Genomic DNA, 15,970 nt, shown 5'->3' with positions numbered 1-15,970 from the left:
AAATAACACACATTAAAGCATTATAGTTTTACTTTAAATTGTGTGTGACTTTTACTGATCTCTACTGTTTACTGTTAAATGGACTGTTAGAAGCTAAAAGGCTTTGTGAAATTAGTAGGTAAAGATGGACTGTATGACCTGGTTTTGCTGGAACAGGGATGGTTTTTTTTCCTGAGGCCACCATGGTTGCAGAAGTTTCTTACAGGCTCATCTGTAATGACTGGGTTTTTCTTTTACAGCAAATCAAAATGTTGTGAATGTTTTATAGTGCTATTTTGCAGTGCTGTGGTGTGTAGTACTCGTTGCTGCGTGTTCCATGTTCGCTGCCATTGCTGTAATGTCAGAGCATCTTCCAGGAGTGCATCTTTCATTGCGACATACCTTGGTCACTTGCTTCTTGAATCTTCAAAGCAAGAAGTGTGTGCAGTGGCATTTACTTTTCAGAATTTTATAAAATATATGTTCAAACTATGCTTGAAAAAGCAGAACAGAAGAAATACTTTGTCCTGATATTTGTTTTTACACATCTACCTCATTATTTTAAGTATAATACTGATAATACCATAGTGACTCATGAGCATGGGACTTGTTCCCAAATTTAACTCAGGAGGTTTTGAAAATAATTTGTGGACCGTACTCCAGAACATTTCAGGAAGTAAGAGGGTATGTCCTTCCAGTGCAGAAGGATACCTCATTCTTCCATGTAAAACTCCAGCTTGAGAGGGATAGAAGAGAGAAGTGCTGTCCCCCTTGCTCGTTAGCTTCTCTTCACAGTTACTGTAAAGAGAAAGAGGACAGAGGGAGCGTGAAGCACTCACCTTTTCGCTTATTTGTTTGGGGCAAAGCATTTCTAGGAGTCAGATGCTGAGTTTTAACAGAGCAAAATTATCACAAAAGTCCTTTTGCTTCCTTTTACTAATGGCAACTTCAGTAATTTAGAGACTACCTGGTGTGATGCTATAAATCCTAAATACATATAGTATAGCTTTATATATTGTTGTAGGACAAAAGGTTGGTATTCTTGAAGTGAGTTGAATCCTTGGCTATTGTCAGAGTTATTACAGAGTCTATCAAAGGTAGGTTTTATCTACTAGAAATTGATCTGTTTGGCATCATTACAAAAAAATACTAGCAGAGCTGTTTCATACATAAAGCCACAAGATACTTGTAGTAGGTTGGCCAATATTTTTCATCATTACTGCTTGATTCTCTTCAGTGAGAAGGCGAGACAGTGCTTCTGAGACACCCAGCCTGCATTTCTGTTGTTACAAGTACATGCATACTGAATTTTAGACATCATGTGAAATCACTTTTCAGATTTAAAAAAAAAAAATAGTGTTATTCTGTGTATTCTAAATATGATGTGCTCCTTTGTTTTTCTTTTATGCAGCACAGCTTCAAAACTGCAATGTGGTAGTAGCCCAGGGTTCGGCCTACAGTCTTTTCTGTGCTGTGTTTCCTTTTGCAATCCTTCAAACATGTTTGTGTTCAAGATCTGCAGAGCTGGCATTTTGATCTGAGCCTTAAGATGTTAGGGTGCCTGCTAATTTACCTTCAACTTCTTCTTCTGTCATGCACAGTTCATTGCACCCTCTTAGGTATTACAGATTATCAATGTGATATTTTGAAAAAAATATAAATTAGTACTGCTAATTAAGGGAACTTAATTAACATGAACTTCCAGCATGCTATTACTTCCTGGGTAGATACAGATAATGATTATTTTATAACAATCAGGGAGAGCAGACCCACTGTTCGGGTATTTTGCATTAGTAACTCTTGCGTTGAGGGGAAGGAGAGAGAATACATATTACTCTCCAGGCTAACAGTTGAGACACTGACTTCAGGGAGGGGTTAAATAGAAACTGGATCACAATGAGTGTTTCAGTAATATATTCGATGCTTATTGTAGATGAAGTACATGTCTGCATGCATGGATGCTCTCTGCTTGTCTTCTCTCATTAAATATTTGAGAAGTGTTTGGAAAGCAGCATTCCTTCGGCAGGAGGGAGAGACGGTGTTCCTATCGAGACTACTGCTTGGCTACTTAAGCTCGGTTTCTTGATTCCTCCCTGAGGAATGGGGAATGAAGCCTTAGCTACTTCAACTGACTCAGGCTGCGGTTTGTTGTCCTCAGTGGGTCCTTGGCGTGAGTGAGGCACTGGGCTCGTGACCACTGGAGAGATGGAAACGCTAATGGGATTCTCCAGAAGAGAGAGGGCGCGTAGCTGGGAGTATTTAATGTCAGCTACTGAAACACCTTTAGGGTTAGGAAATAGTGGGAGAGAGAGATAGTTCACTGTAATATTGAATTTATCTAACCAAAGAAGAAATTGGGTGGGACAGGCTCCTAAGAGAAGCAAGGTCCCCAAGGACAGATCTGCATAGGGATTACACGGTTATATATGAGTTTCCAGCGAAATAGAAGCAAACTGTATGTTTGCACAGTGTAGTGCGGTGCCGTGCAGAATAATGCCAGCTTTTTGTGTCAGCATGATGTTCCTAAGTCACCCTGACTACATAAGTACTATCTACTTCTTCAAAAAGCACTGTTAATTGTTCAGCCAGCTCAAAAACAATCATTAAGTATCGATGCAGACATAGGCATGGTGCATGTTTCACAGCAGAGTCTGATGGCTTTTTACTTTTCCTGTAGATCAGTCTTACTTTTTGCCTTCCCTAATCATATTGAGTAATAATATAATAATTCTAGTATATACATTATATATTATATGCACTATATGTTATATTGTCCATAATCTATTATGTTATGAAATAATATAACAATATGGAATAAAATTATGTAGTTCTATATATAATTTAATAATAATGAATGTTTAAACCATTTTTCTATCGTCTGCTTTTATATCGATTATGTTTTTGCAATGCCTGTCATTTTTTTTGTATTGCTAACAGAACTTGATAGCCAGCAGCCACTGCCGCGTTCTTCTAAGCACAATGTAACTGAACCAGCGAGCACAGTGAGAGCGATCTCTCCTTGCTTCAGACAGATGCCAGCACGTCAAGTGTAGCTCACCCTGCCTCTGTTAGTCGTCTGTGGTTCTTGTGGCGTGCCACAGGCAACAGCACTAGTGCAAAATTTGATGCACACGACAGAAAATATGGGAAGTTGTTAGTCCCTTGAGTAAGAGAGTTTGATCAGCTTTTCTAGAGCAACTTGCAGTCTTGGATCACAGATTAGTTCTGGATTCTTTCAGGCAGTTTTGGGCCTAAAATGCTATTTTACTCTTTTTTTGTTGACAGTTTTTCTCAGACGTACTTTGCTTATTTGCTTCTGGGTTATAATAACATGTTTACAGCTCCATTCAAACCACTCAGAATCTGGTTTTGAATTTCTACTTGTTATTGACAGTGCATTGCAGTTATACATGATTTTCTAATCTGCCTCCAGGTGCAACTTGGATCATTAATCAAGATCTTTAAGCTTTTGATTTAAAGTTTTGGTCTTGGCATTGCAAAACCCCATCTGTCTTTGATGGGATTACTGTGTTCTTGCAACAGCCAACATGTTTCTACTGAGTCTGTACGTCTGAATTTTTTCAGGTGCAGCATTATAGCTTTTCAGTGGAGATCTACCACTGACTTAAAGGGCTTGATTTTTTTGATCTTCCAGTGAAATTGTAAATCAAGCCTTATGCATCTTTAGGTGGTAACAAGTCTGTGTTAAATGCATTCATATCTTCAGGTTATGTTTGCAGTTTAAGTGTAAGTTGAAGATGTCATAGGTTATTTGGAATTTGTTAAATCTTTTTTTGTATGTCTTGTTTTCTAAGCATAATAGGATGTCCGAAGAACTGCATTATCAGTCCTGTTTTTTCTCCCCCCTCCTCCAGGTGTGAGGCAGCTAGTCCACATATTCATCCTGTTGGCTGGTGTAAAGAACATAAAAGAACTCTCATCACCCCACCAGGTTTGTATCTTATTACATACCTGAAAGTTTAAGGAAGTTATAGTCAGCTAGCAACGTTAAAATTTACAATAAGCTCATTGTTACCTGTCCTGAATTTTTCTTTCTGCAATTAAGAATCGGTATTTGAGGAATTCTGAATTTTTTTTACAGGACATAATATATTGAAAGTAGAAGTACAATAGACATTAGGTGTTAGTTATGCACATGTATGCTGCTTTAGTAAAGATACATCTACCCATTGAAGATAACCCTTGGAATCTGAAGAAGTTTGTATTTTTGGCTGAATGTATTCAATTATTCTAAGACTCACATTGTGAAAATTCTGATAAAAGAAATTCCAGGTGTGTGAGATTGCTGCATGAGAAAAACATCTTCATGTGAACTAAATATGCAAGATAATGTGTTGATGAGAGGATTGCCATACGTGATCAAGGAATCAAACTTGTAAGGCTCTTTGGAAGGGAGGAAAACACAATGAGAGAGATGATACAGAAGAATGAAAGTATTCATTAGTACAAAATATTAAGACAACCACTGTTTTTCAGGACTGTTGTGTATAGCTGGATGATCTAAATGCGCTGTTGCAGAAACTGCCATCTGTGTCTGAGAACATTGAAAATTTTAGTTGATTAAAACCAACGTTGACAGAAATTCTAATAGCCAGCAATCTTGAAAAGTCATAACCAATCTGTCTGTCAGGAGGTTAATTACAGCCTATTATTCAGTGAAATCCCTTTTAAAACAAATCAGAATTGGTTTTGTTCTGTTCCAGATTATGAATCATAATGTTTAAACTTCAAGTTAAACTTCTAGTGCAGATTAAAGGCAAAGGACAGGCACTGCCTTTTCTTCAAGAGCAAAGCTGTCTTTGTGTTTCTTGCATAAAGTGTTTTAACATGATGCTTTCTCAGAAAGGCGACATCTTCTTTGATGATGTCTGTAAATTATTCTTACAGTAAATGTCCAGGCCACTTTTTAGAAATCTAGTTAAAATAAATTCACTAAAAGACTAGCAAGTAGTCAGGTGTGCTCTATTGTGGTACAAAGCTATCACTGATTAGATTGTGTTTGCCAGTAAATTACTGTTTATAAAATACAGGTTTAGGCTTATAATACTTGAATGAATTTCTTGAATTAAGTGGACAGATTTTTCCAGTCCACATTATTTATATTCTTATATCCAAAGCAATGGTGAGTTTTTCTGGTAGCTACTCAGTATTGTGTATGAGAAGATTGTTGGGTTTTTTAACCTACTTGGTGAATGTGTCAGAGACAATTTAGAATAGCCTTTCTTGTAATCATTGTATAAATCTGAAGCATAAATCAGAACAGTATTATAAAAGTGTTAGGGATTCTGTAAATTAGACATAAATTTTGTTTTTTTCACTGCAGTGTTTAATTTTGCTCATATTTCTTCTGTGCCAGATTATCCACATGCTAAGCATTTTTCTTGGGAGAAGTATTTGGAAGAAACCAGTTCATTACCTGCACCTGCGAGGGCTTTTAAAGTGGTGAGAAAATGCTTATATTTTTTCATGCTTTTAAGGGCATATAATTAATTAGTTTAAGAAGAGAATACATATGTGGTGTTCCTATGTTTCCAAATGTATCCAATTAATTAGTTGCATAATAGGTGGTTTATTTTTATGCAAGTTTGCAGTTCACTGTTAGAAATCAGATAATTATTATTATAAATCACTTTATTATTTTAATCGTTATAAATGGGATTAAATCTACAAAATATTACTAATGAATGTAATTTGCTATGGGAAATTACTGCCTAGTTATTAGAAATAATGAGATAGCTACTGAGTCATCATAACATATTTTGAACATATGTATTTCTATCCATACATTTTAAATGGTGCAATAAATACAGTGAGAATGTAAAAATGATTGTAGGAGGTTGGTCTGGTTGCCCATCGAGTCCATTGTCTCTGGCAGTAGCCGAGAGAGAGTTTGTATTTAATATCCTTCAGTAGACTTTGTCTTTGTGGGTACCATCCTTTTCTTTTAGCTTTGTACTTGCTGGTTTCTTTCAGTGACACCCATCTTTCTTGAGCTCTTAGGATTTCAGTGAGGAAAGTGGACTGGTCAGTAATGCAGCAAGGATTGCTGTTAGGAGCCAACATCAGATGGCATCAGGTAGCTCCAAGCGCCTTGTCTCACAGCGTGCTGAAGCTGATTTGCCTCAGCTTTTCAGATTAGGGTCACTAATTCTGAATAACACTTTGCTAAGAGCTGGATTAACGAAAGCAGAAATGTGGTGCTTATAGCAGTTCCTGGGGTCAGTAGATCACCAGAGTTTATTACTGACCTGCAGTTTATCACCCAAAAATGCATCTGGCTTGATAACGTGTCTCAATCTTACGTTCTCAGCAAGAATACTCAGAGCAAGGATCAGGAAGGTATTTGGTTATATCCGAGAGGTATAGTTGTCAGCAAAACAGTGGAGGGCTGTGACCTTGACTACATCAAGCTAAAAGCAAACGTTTTCTTTTTCTCTCAGAGCATCCATGTTTTAATTTCTCCCCCTGGGGTTCAGGGAACAGCCACCCCGCAGGGCTCAGCAGTGGCAGTGCCCCACCAGTGGCCCGCAGGTTTCTCTGGGCAGCAAGGTCTGTCTGGCTGTGTCTGCACCGGCAAACTGAACAGGACATGCCACAAGCATGCAGGCATTGACAGCATTAAACAGGGAGAGCGCTAGCTGGCCTCGCTCAACACTATCCCAGAAACCATGCTAGCAGAGAGCGGCTGGGGATGGTGTAGGTCCCGAAAGGTAGCTTAGACAAGGCCATCTGGCTTTGAGGATGGAGGGGAAGGAGAGCTTGACTGCATGGGGGTCAGCTATGGTCTTTTGATTTCACAGCCAGAGAAAATCACCTCCCTGCTTTCTGTACTAATATAATGGTAACTATATTAATGCTAATTTAATGGGAGATTTAATGGGAATAAAATGCTGATGGTGTTGGAGTTTGGGTGAAGTCTCCCTGAGACAGTCAGTTATATAGTTATGTAGTTTATATTGTATTATGGGAGAAAATAGAGTTCTTAAGCTGCAGCTGAGGAAAAAGCACCGATGTTCTGGAAAGTCTTAGAGGGACAGATATGTTATTTTCCTAGAAATCTAGAATAAAAACCATAACATGTCTTGTACATATGTTCCTTTAAAATGGAAATAATTTTTGCTTTAGATTTCATAGCTGTAGATGACAAAGATAAAATCTGACACTCCTAACAAAGACACTTTTTTTGGCCAAAACAGTATTACCAAACAGGTGTTTGGTTTAGGCTGCTGATATGTAATACTTCCTTCAATACTGCATTGAAACTGTTGGCCAAAATCTCTGGGAAAACTTTTCTAGAGAATTTAGGGAAAAAACCAACTGATTTAAAATAAAGATCCCCATTTACTTCCTTGGATGGCTTGAAACCAATCCATTCCAGGAGAACCCGGAATCCCAAAGTAGTTACTTTATTTCTGTAGTTTAATAATATTGGTTTGAATGATGTTTTTATGCTTGGATTGGTTGGAGGAGGAGGGCAGATTTGAGAAAATGAAGGCAGAAAATTTTCTACAGATTTTATGTACTTTACAATTGCGTGAGATTTTTGAGGTTTTCTTCTGTTTCACATAATATTGTTCTTTATTTTCTAGAAACCTTCTCACGGCTTTCAGAAAAACATGAAACTTGAAGTGGTTGACAAGAGAAATCCAGTATTTATCAGAGTAGCAACCATTATAGATACTGATGACTATAGAATAAAAGTAAGTTTCTCTGTCTTACTGTACTATCCTGCTTGAGTGACTGATGAGTACTTTGTAAAACCAAAATCCTATAGTTGTAAAATTAAGCACAGGAAGAAATGAGTCACATTGCTGTGTCCTGCTAAGCTTTTGCCCATCCTTTTCACTGATTAATATGCATATAATTCCTTTGGAAAGGGTTGTTTTATTATCCTCTTAGTTACATTTGCTGACGTAGGTAATTAGAGAGCAGAGTTGAATATGCTGGAAAATTGCTTTGGGAATAGTTGATATAAGACAGTTGTCTATTCTATCAAGAAATGTGATGATTTAATACCAAGTGTCAAAGGGCAGCTATGATATTTGTATTAGAGCCAATAAAATATTTGGCCTGGGTTAATTGAATCTGTCTCTATAAACTTCCAGGGAGAGGAGAGATGAGATATGAGAAAATAACCCTGATCTCTTGTGCCTTGTCAGTGACTTCTGCAATTCTGAAGCTTATATTAATTATGGACTTTAGATTGCATTAATCTCAGATAATGTATTTTTTAGAAATTGCAGTTTTCCAGAATTTCTATACTTGAATTATTTTTCTTTTATTGTACAAAACGAGTTTACTCTCTGAAGCCCTTTACTGTTAGAGGGGCTAGCATATTCCGCATATCTGGTTAGATGGATATGAAGAATATTTGTGTTTGCAGTTTGTACAGATTTATTAGGCGTACCTGGTATTTCAAGCAGGAAATGCAGCTGACATTTCATTTTGAATCTAAATTAACTGGTGGTAGGGAGTCATCAGAACTAATATCTTCACACCTACACATTTTCTATCTAAACTTTAAGTTGATCATGCAAAAAAAAGAAAACCCCCAAACAAACAAACAAAACCCTCTCCAGTCTAACTTATTAAAATGACAAGATTTGTAACTTCTAGGGTGGTAATTTTGACTCTAGCATATGTTGAAAGAGCTCTGTTTGTACGTATCTGTGTGTACATTCATCCACGCATGTACGCATGAGAGATCTGAGCTATTTACTAGTACAGAGGTCAAGTAAGTTTTGAAGATATTTAGCTTTCACCTGAAAAAAAACACATGTATAGCCCATACTGGTGGTTTTCTGGGAAGTCACATACTTTATTTTCTCTTCAGTTTTAACTCCTTATCCTGTGTAGCCTGATTTTTAGTAAAATTGTTACTTGTATGTTGTGGGTTTTTGTTTGTTTTTTATGGATGAATGCCATTTTTTTAGTCCTTTGCTTACTGCTCTGCTATTCTTAAATCCTGTTCAAACAGGAGATTAAAGAATGTTTGGGTTTTGGGGTTTTTTGAGAGAGAAAAAAGGCAGAAATTCATGCTGAATTTAAGTATTAATGTGAGAACTAAACTTGTCCTGCTTTATTCCTGGGATCTGACCCTGATGATGCAAGACACAGTGAACAACCAGATGACACCTCTCTCTCGACTTCGGTGAGAGTATGCCTGGGTCCAGAATCTAATGTACATGTGTTTTCTGTGTAACATCAATAGTTCTCTTAAAGTGACTTCTCTAATGGACATGTCATTTTTAGAGATTGCTTAGGGAAACTGGTTTTATAGAGAATTTTTCTGATCTAAAATATATTGTTCTCCTTTTTGATTTTAGGTCCATTTTGATGGCTGGGATAGTATTTATGATTATTGGACTGATGTAGATAGCCCTGATATCCATCCTGCAGGCTGGTGTGCAAAAACTGGACACCCTCTTCAGCCCCCACTTAGTAAGAGAAATCACATTGTAATGTAATGATGTTAAAAGGCATGTGTGCCATGCTATCTTTTTCCCTGCCAGTGCCATCCAAGGAAGAGTATCAACTAGGATATGCAAAATAATGTAAATGTGACATTTAGTGCAAAATTAACAGTCAGTAATTAATAGCTTTTTAGTAGATAGCTTTATTGACCCTTATGTAATGGAAATACAGTGTTTCTCTGCATGCGTAAGAACCACAGTCAAAACCTGAAGTAATGGTAACGATCTGTTGTGTAAAATCCTGACCCTCTCAAAGCCAGTGATGAAACTGCTGTGGCACTCAGTAGGGATAGGGTACCACTCTTAAAATCTTCTGTCCACATCCTCTTGAAGCTTAGTGTGCTTTTTAGCTCAAAGGAGTCCGGACTGCACTGAGAAGGCACTCCTTCCAGATGCTGTGGCAAATCCTCAAAACCAGCTAAGTTCCTTTTCTTCTTCAGCTGAGCAAAGAGGGGTTAATGGTGCCCACATTGAAGGTAAATCTAGCAAACAGAAGCACGGTACCAATAATAATACTCTATTTACCGGCTTGCCCTCTCTGGGGATTTTGTTTTACTTGTTGAAGAAGTGAGAGGTCTGTCATAAATGAGACTAAAGGTGGCAGGGAGAAGAGACTTTTGTGGTAAAGATATCCCTGTCCGTGCCATTGTGTTTCTGGATAAATGGTAGTGAAATCACTTTAGCCGAACTTCGAATAGATGATTTTTAATTGAGTGCTCTTCTCTGGGCTTGTTTTATATTGTGACTCTGAGGTATGGTTTACACAAGTGCTGAGTGTTCACAGCTGTAACACAGATCAGAAAGAGCTGTGCTTGGAAAATAAGAAATGCTGAGCAATGCCAAGTACTCTGAAAGAAATAAATGTAAAATAACTGGGATAAGGCGCACACAGATTGTGTGAACGTGTTACCTGAAAATCTCGGTACCTCAATTCAGCATCTCTAAAATGTCAAGAAGAAATGTTTCCTATCAAGAGCATGATCAGAGTGTATTCATTAGTTTTCTGAGCACTCCAGTGGTACAGTGATGTCTGCCTGTTAGGAAGTTAATCATTCTGCCTTCAAAGCAGTCTGAATAGAGTGCAGTAAGTGCCAAAGCACAAAGTGAATAATGAGGAGAAGATACGATGCTGCATATCTGCTTCTTAATCGGAGATGTGCATCCTGGGTACTGAATGAAGGAACAGTCCAGTGGGAAAAATGAAGATGGACAATGTGACAGGAGGGAAAGTGATCGTCCACTAAATAGAAAAAGAATAATTAACTGCACAAATACTATTAAAATCGGATGATTACTGAGTAATATATTCTTCCAACAAGATGACTTTGTGTTATTACTGTAGGATATGGTATAGAATATTATAAAAATATTAATATTGTTTCCAAGTAAGTTAAAGTGCATTTCAAGTTTTGTGAAAGGGTTTCAGAAGGAGGGGAGAAAATATTTTGCAAGACACAATATTTTTTCCTCAGTCAGTAAGGTAGTCCTTTTAATGATGTAGTCCAGATCCCTGTCTTTAACAGTAGCTTTGTGTGAACACTGCGTGATGTTAGCAATATTAGTCTAGAGCAGTCGTCATAATGGTCTTATGCTTCCAGTATTGATGTATTCATAGTGTTATCTCTTAAGATGTAGTGAAGTCGTCGTGATGGTCTTACGCTTCCAGTATTTATGTATTCATAGTGTTTTCTCTTAAGATGTAGTGAAGTCATCATGATGGATTATGACCTTTTTGATAGCAGTTAGGGAATTAAGAGCCAGGTATTGGTGTTGATTTTCATATTGTTTCACAGTGATGCAAGCAGCAGCTTCTTGCATAAATATGGACAGCCAGTTGCAACTCTTAAATTACATTTTTAGAGAGTTTGAATTTTTTAAGTGAAGAGAGAACATTTGTAAGGAGCTAGTTTTTGCAAAACCACAGCATCAGTAAGGCAGGACTTCCCTTTACAAAAGTGTCCCTATTAAGTTAACTCTTCCTCTGAGTCCACTAACTTCTTATTTTATAGGCATCAATTTTCCATAAAGGTAGAAAAGATAAAATGCTCTGTTCTGTCATCCATTACACCATTTTAAAGCCTATAGAAGTCTTTGGACTTCAGTGTGGTCATAGTGTTATAACATAGTTGGGACATTTGTTAAAAAATGCTTCTGGACGATCCTAATTATACATAATAATTCTCCATCTTTCATTATCCATCTGCGAGCAAGAATCTATCTTTCATCTAGGAAAATTTATTTAAATAGACCTTTTTATGTCAGTATTGTTATCTGTAGGGGGAGATACAAGTTCATGTACTTTCCAAGTAAAACCAGTACTAGAGAGACAGTGCATGTTTGCAGATGTGCAGCAGGTGTTCTCAGTTTCATGAAACTATGGGTTATATACTATGTTTGCTTGAGTGTCAAAGCTAGTTTTGACAGCTACATGCTTTAATGTCTCTGCAGGCGTCATTGTTACAGGTTGATGAAAATCAGATAGACACATAAATTCAGATAAGTAAAAATGTAAAAAATCTCCCGATGGCTTGTTCTTTTTAGTAGTATTTTCAGCCTTTGTTTTCACGTCTTGTTCACTGGAAGACTTGAGCTAAAAATGGAGGAGGTTAGTGTCCGTTACGAACAGATCCCTGTCTTTAGGAACAGCAGGGTAACTACTTTGTCTGTGCTCTTACAAAACAATCGGGTTCCAACTACATGTAGTTAATAGGAGAGAAATTTGAAGTAATACAGTTCTTCCAAGATTTGCATTCTTTATATAGATGTAGCTCTCCTGTAGAGATTTACTCACACAGAATAAAATTATTTCTCCAGTGGATTAGGTTGTTTGAATCCCCATCATGCTTTTGCAGAATGCATTTTTAAAGTACCTTAAAATTAGGTTTTGTTTACTTATTTCTTCTCCATGTTTGCTATGATACTCTGGTATTCTTGCCTATCTAAATAACTTTTAAAGATGAGATACTTTTCTAAAATCTCATATGTAATTTCCCCTGACATGCAGGTCCCTTGGAACTGGTGGAAGCTTTAGAGCATGGAGGGTGTCCCACAGCAGGATGTAAAGGAGTTGGGCACATTAAAAGAGCGAGACATATCGGCCATCATAGGTATGTGCTATGAAACTGTAATTTTATTCTTTCAATTGAGTGATGTGTGCACATGGGTTTTTTTAATTGTTGTTCAGAAGAAAACAAATCCAAGCTGGAAAAAAATAGGAAATCTTGTAAACCTAAATATGCAATGATTTCAGTTGCCATGGTGAGTATGCTGAAATAAACATTAGCAATCTGTAACTTCATTTCACCAGGGTGTGCCGAGATAAGATTTGTCGAACATCATTTTTTGTCACAATTGATAGATTCAGTTACTCTGTATTTTGTTCCTATGAGGATTCCTCGGCTTGCTGTTCAGATTGCAAAATGTTACAGACAGATATGTATAAAGCAATAACTTTTGAACCTTTTGAAATATGAGGCCACTAATTTTATTATGGCTTGGTTGTTTTTGTTCTGCTTGATTGGTAGGGGTGAGGATTTGCTTGTTGGCTTGGAAAAATGCTAAAAAGGAAATTCCGATTGTCATATTCCGAATGACAGCCTGAACAACTTGCTGTTTGTACCTAGTGTTTCTGAAGATGCTTTTGTTGAACACCTTCTGAAATATAATACAGAAATGTGGACATCCCGAGGTGTCTTAGAGGAGAGTTGACATAGGAAGAGCAGTAGCGTGGGAGAATGGAGGAGAGAGAGACAATGACAGAGTAAATGGGAGACATATATTAAGTCAAAATTTTATTATTTTAAAAATATGTACAGTATGAGGTAAATCCTGAATATTTCAGTGAGGGATATACAGTTACTGTAACATGTTAAGTTGAGAATTAAGTACCATAAATATCATCCTATTACCTTTTTGCAAATTAGAGCTTCCAGAAGTTTTCTTGGAATTTTTCCATTACGCAGTCATACAATCCTCAGATGTCGTATCACTTTGTGCTTTCTGCTCTAATAAGGTTAGAGGATTGCTCTTTGGTTATTTGTCTGCTCATGTTTTCTAAGTCTATTATTAAACTACCACGATCCAAGAGCTAGCTCTGCAATCTTTCCATGTTCTTGGTGAGAGAATTATGTCCTGTTGACTAGAATTATGCTACAAGTTTTGATGGTGTATCAGCACTGGTTGAAGTCCCGACTCATCCCTAACAAAGATACCTGCCAGCAAAACTCGCTGTGTTGTTACATGTTTAGTGTGCAAAAGGCATCTTTTTCTGCAAGAAGTTCTTTCCTGTCTACAGCAGAGGCGTTGTGTTTGTGTTGTTAGGAGGCAGAAGAACTGATGCTAGTACAAGCTTTTGTCTCCGGGAAGGGAGGGGGCTAGGTTAGCTCCAGCGACAAAACGTGTTGCAGTATGAATGGTGGTGGTGGTGCCATGACACAGTGTGCTGCATTGCTGTCTTTCAGATTATTCTCACCCTTTTCCTTTTGTCTTTTTCTGTCCATGTTCTTTTCTTTTGTTTTTTGTTTTTTTTTTTTTTTTTTCAGTGTTTCTGTCTTCCCTTTTGAGAAGCTTTGTTGCACTCAGTCAGTAGGATAACTCCTTAAACAGTCAAGTTAGTACTTCAGAGGTTACCATCCTTCAGTTAGCATATGGTAACCTACTGCATTCATGTTCTTAGTTCACTGCAAATGTGAAGTAAGCTAGACTTGCCTAGAAAGCTTCCTGGCTGCTTAGTTGAAACCCTTTTTATTTCATATTCCAGTAGACTGGGTCTTGTATGATTTATTAATACACCTGATCTGTAAGGCAATAAATTCCAGTTTCTTACCATGTGCTATCTCAATTACTTAGAATCAGGTGAACATACCCATCCTTAGCCCAAGGCTGAAACTTAAAAAAAAAGAAGGTAAGTGAATGTGTCAGAAAAGTTTTTAATTGATGATCTCTCTAAATAAACATTGTCACTAAACCGTCTAGCGTTTCACAGGGAAGGGATGAGTAAGAGCTCTATGTCTACTTAGTTCATGTAACCTTTACTTTTATAACCAGATTTTCCATGGTATTTAAAGTTGTTATGCTTACTTGTCCTGAATATTAAGAAAAGAAATAAACTCATGGCAATCTATTGTGTTTTATTTTTACTACGATCCTAGCGATCCTATTATTTGCACACTGACTGATAGTTCTAGGGGATAAAAATATAACCAAAGAGATTTTGTTCATCATAAGACAGGTATTTGCTGTTTCATAGCAAATAAATTAACGCCATTAAGTATCTTATTCACTAACTATATTGGTTTGCCCTCTGTGCTGATATTGTGTTTTTTTTCTTGAGCATTTCTGAGGAAAATAATGAGAATTGTTATTTATCTGGAGTCTACAGACTTAAGCGTCCAGGTCACCCCAAAAATTCTAACATTGTACCATCACTTTTTTCCTGAATTAACAAAGACATTTTGAAATTGGTATAATTATCCACGTCAGGTAGCAGTCCCTTGGCTCTTTTATCTTGGCAACCGTGAAATGTATTTAACCATGCTTATCTTTTTTTTTCATGATGAGGTACAACATCTATCTACAGCATAAATGCCTGTGTGCAGAAAAGATGATAATTTAAAATGCTAAGTAGTTCTGAAATAATTTTGAGAGCTTGTTCCTTAGGAACCAGATGAAAGCCTCAGTGATTAATTATGTAGTGGGTTAAAGCATTTACTTTTTGGAAAAGTTGATGTTAATAACGACTTGGTATTTATCACCAGTTGATCTAGGGTTTTGTGCTGCGCAGTTGAAACTGAGACTGATGTGCAGGTTGGTAGCATTATGCAGATCACTTGCATATTTATGATTGTGGATTGTATGCTCTCTGATGTTTAATGTGTGCAATAATTTTCAAGTTCAAGCACTAATGCAAAGCGGTCAGTTGTAAACAGGTCATTAGCGTTCTGGGTCAGCTCTCCATGAATAAAGATTTTTAGCAGAAACTTTACATGCGTTATGTGTAAGTTGGAGTGAACTGAATGTGCCGTGGTGGAGGCTGTGTTGTAAGAGAACCACAGCGCAGAAATGTGGGAAACCTCAGCTCAGCACGATGTCGCATCTGTTCGTTCAATATCTGTTGAAGTAATTCTCGTCTGATTTTTATGCCAGTCTCAAGTTTCATTTTATCTTTTACGTGAGGTCATTGGCCCCAGCCAAATCTGTTATAAGCTACTCTTGAGTCAGGTTTAGACTGTTGAAGCAGCTTTTTCCTAAAAAAGAATGCTTTGATGATAAACATGCATTGTAAATTGTGAAAGAGAATATTTGTGTCACTTGTTTCCAGATTAATTAAAAATGTTTTCATAAAGTCAACTGAAGTAAAAACATCACTTAACAAAAATCCAGCAGAAGAAAAAGAATACATCCCCCAGATGATGTCAGGACCTCTTTGCTGGAGGTTTCTTGCTAATCACATATCACTACCAGCAGATGCGGTCATCTGAACATAGGCTGCTCTAGAT

General features: G+C 37.1%; 1 protein-coding gene across 3 annotated transcripts in view; it reads left to right on the top strand.

Moving 5' to 3' along the window:
- Window positions 1-15,970, top strand: part of L3MBTL3 (L3MBTL histone methyl-lysine binding protein 3) — an 85,345-nt gene that overhangs the window by 48,476 nt on the left and 20,899 nt on the right. For all 3 annotated transcript variants that reach the window (XM_082307277.1, XM_082307279.1, XM_082307278.1), the window contains exons 12-16: window positions 3,855-3,931; window positions 5,357-5,442; window positions 7,590-7,700; window positions 9,327-9,441; window positions 12,478-12,580. In XM_082307277.1, the coding sequence (XP_082163403.1) occupies window positions 3,855-3,931; window positions 5,357-5,442; window positions 7,590-7,700; window positions 9,327-9,441; window positions 12,478-12,580 (492 nt within the window). The remainder of the gene's footprint in view (window positions 1-3,854; window positions 3,932-5,356; window positions 5,443-7,589; window positions 7,701-9,326; window positions 9,442-12,477; window positions 12,581-15,970) is intronic.

This window comes from Platalea leucorodia (assembly GCF_965183815.1).
Source record: "Platalea leucorodia genome assembly, chromosome: 3".
In the NCBI taxonomy this organism is placed as follows: domain Eukaryota; kingdom Metazoa; phylum Chordata; class Aves; order Pelecaniformes; family Threskiornithidae; genus Platalea; species Platalea leucorodia.
The sequence above is the reverse complement of the archived record's forward strand: the minus strand, read 5'-3'. Positions and strand labels throughout refer to the sequence as shown.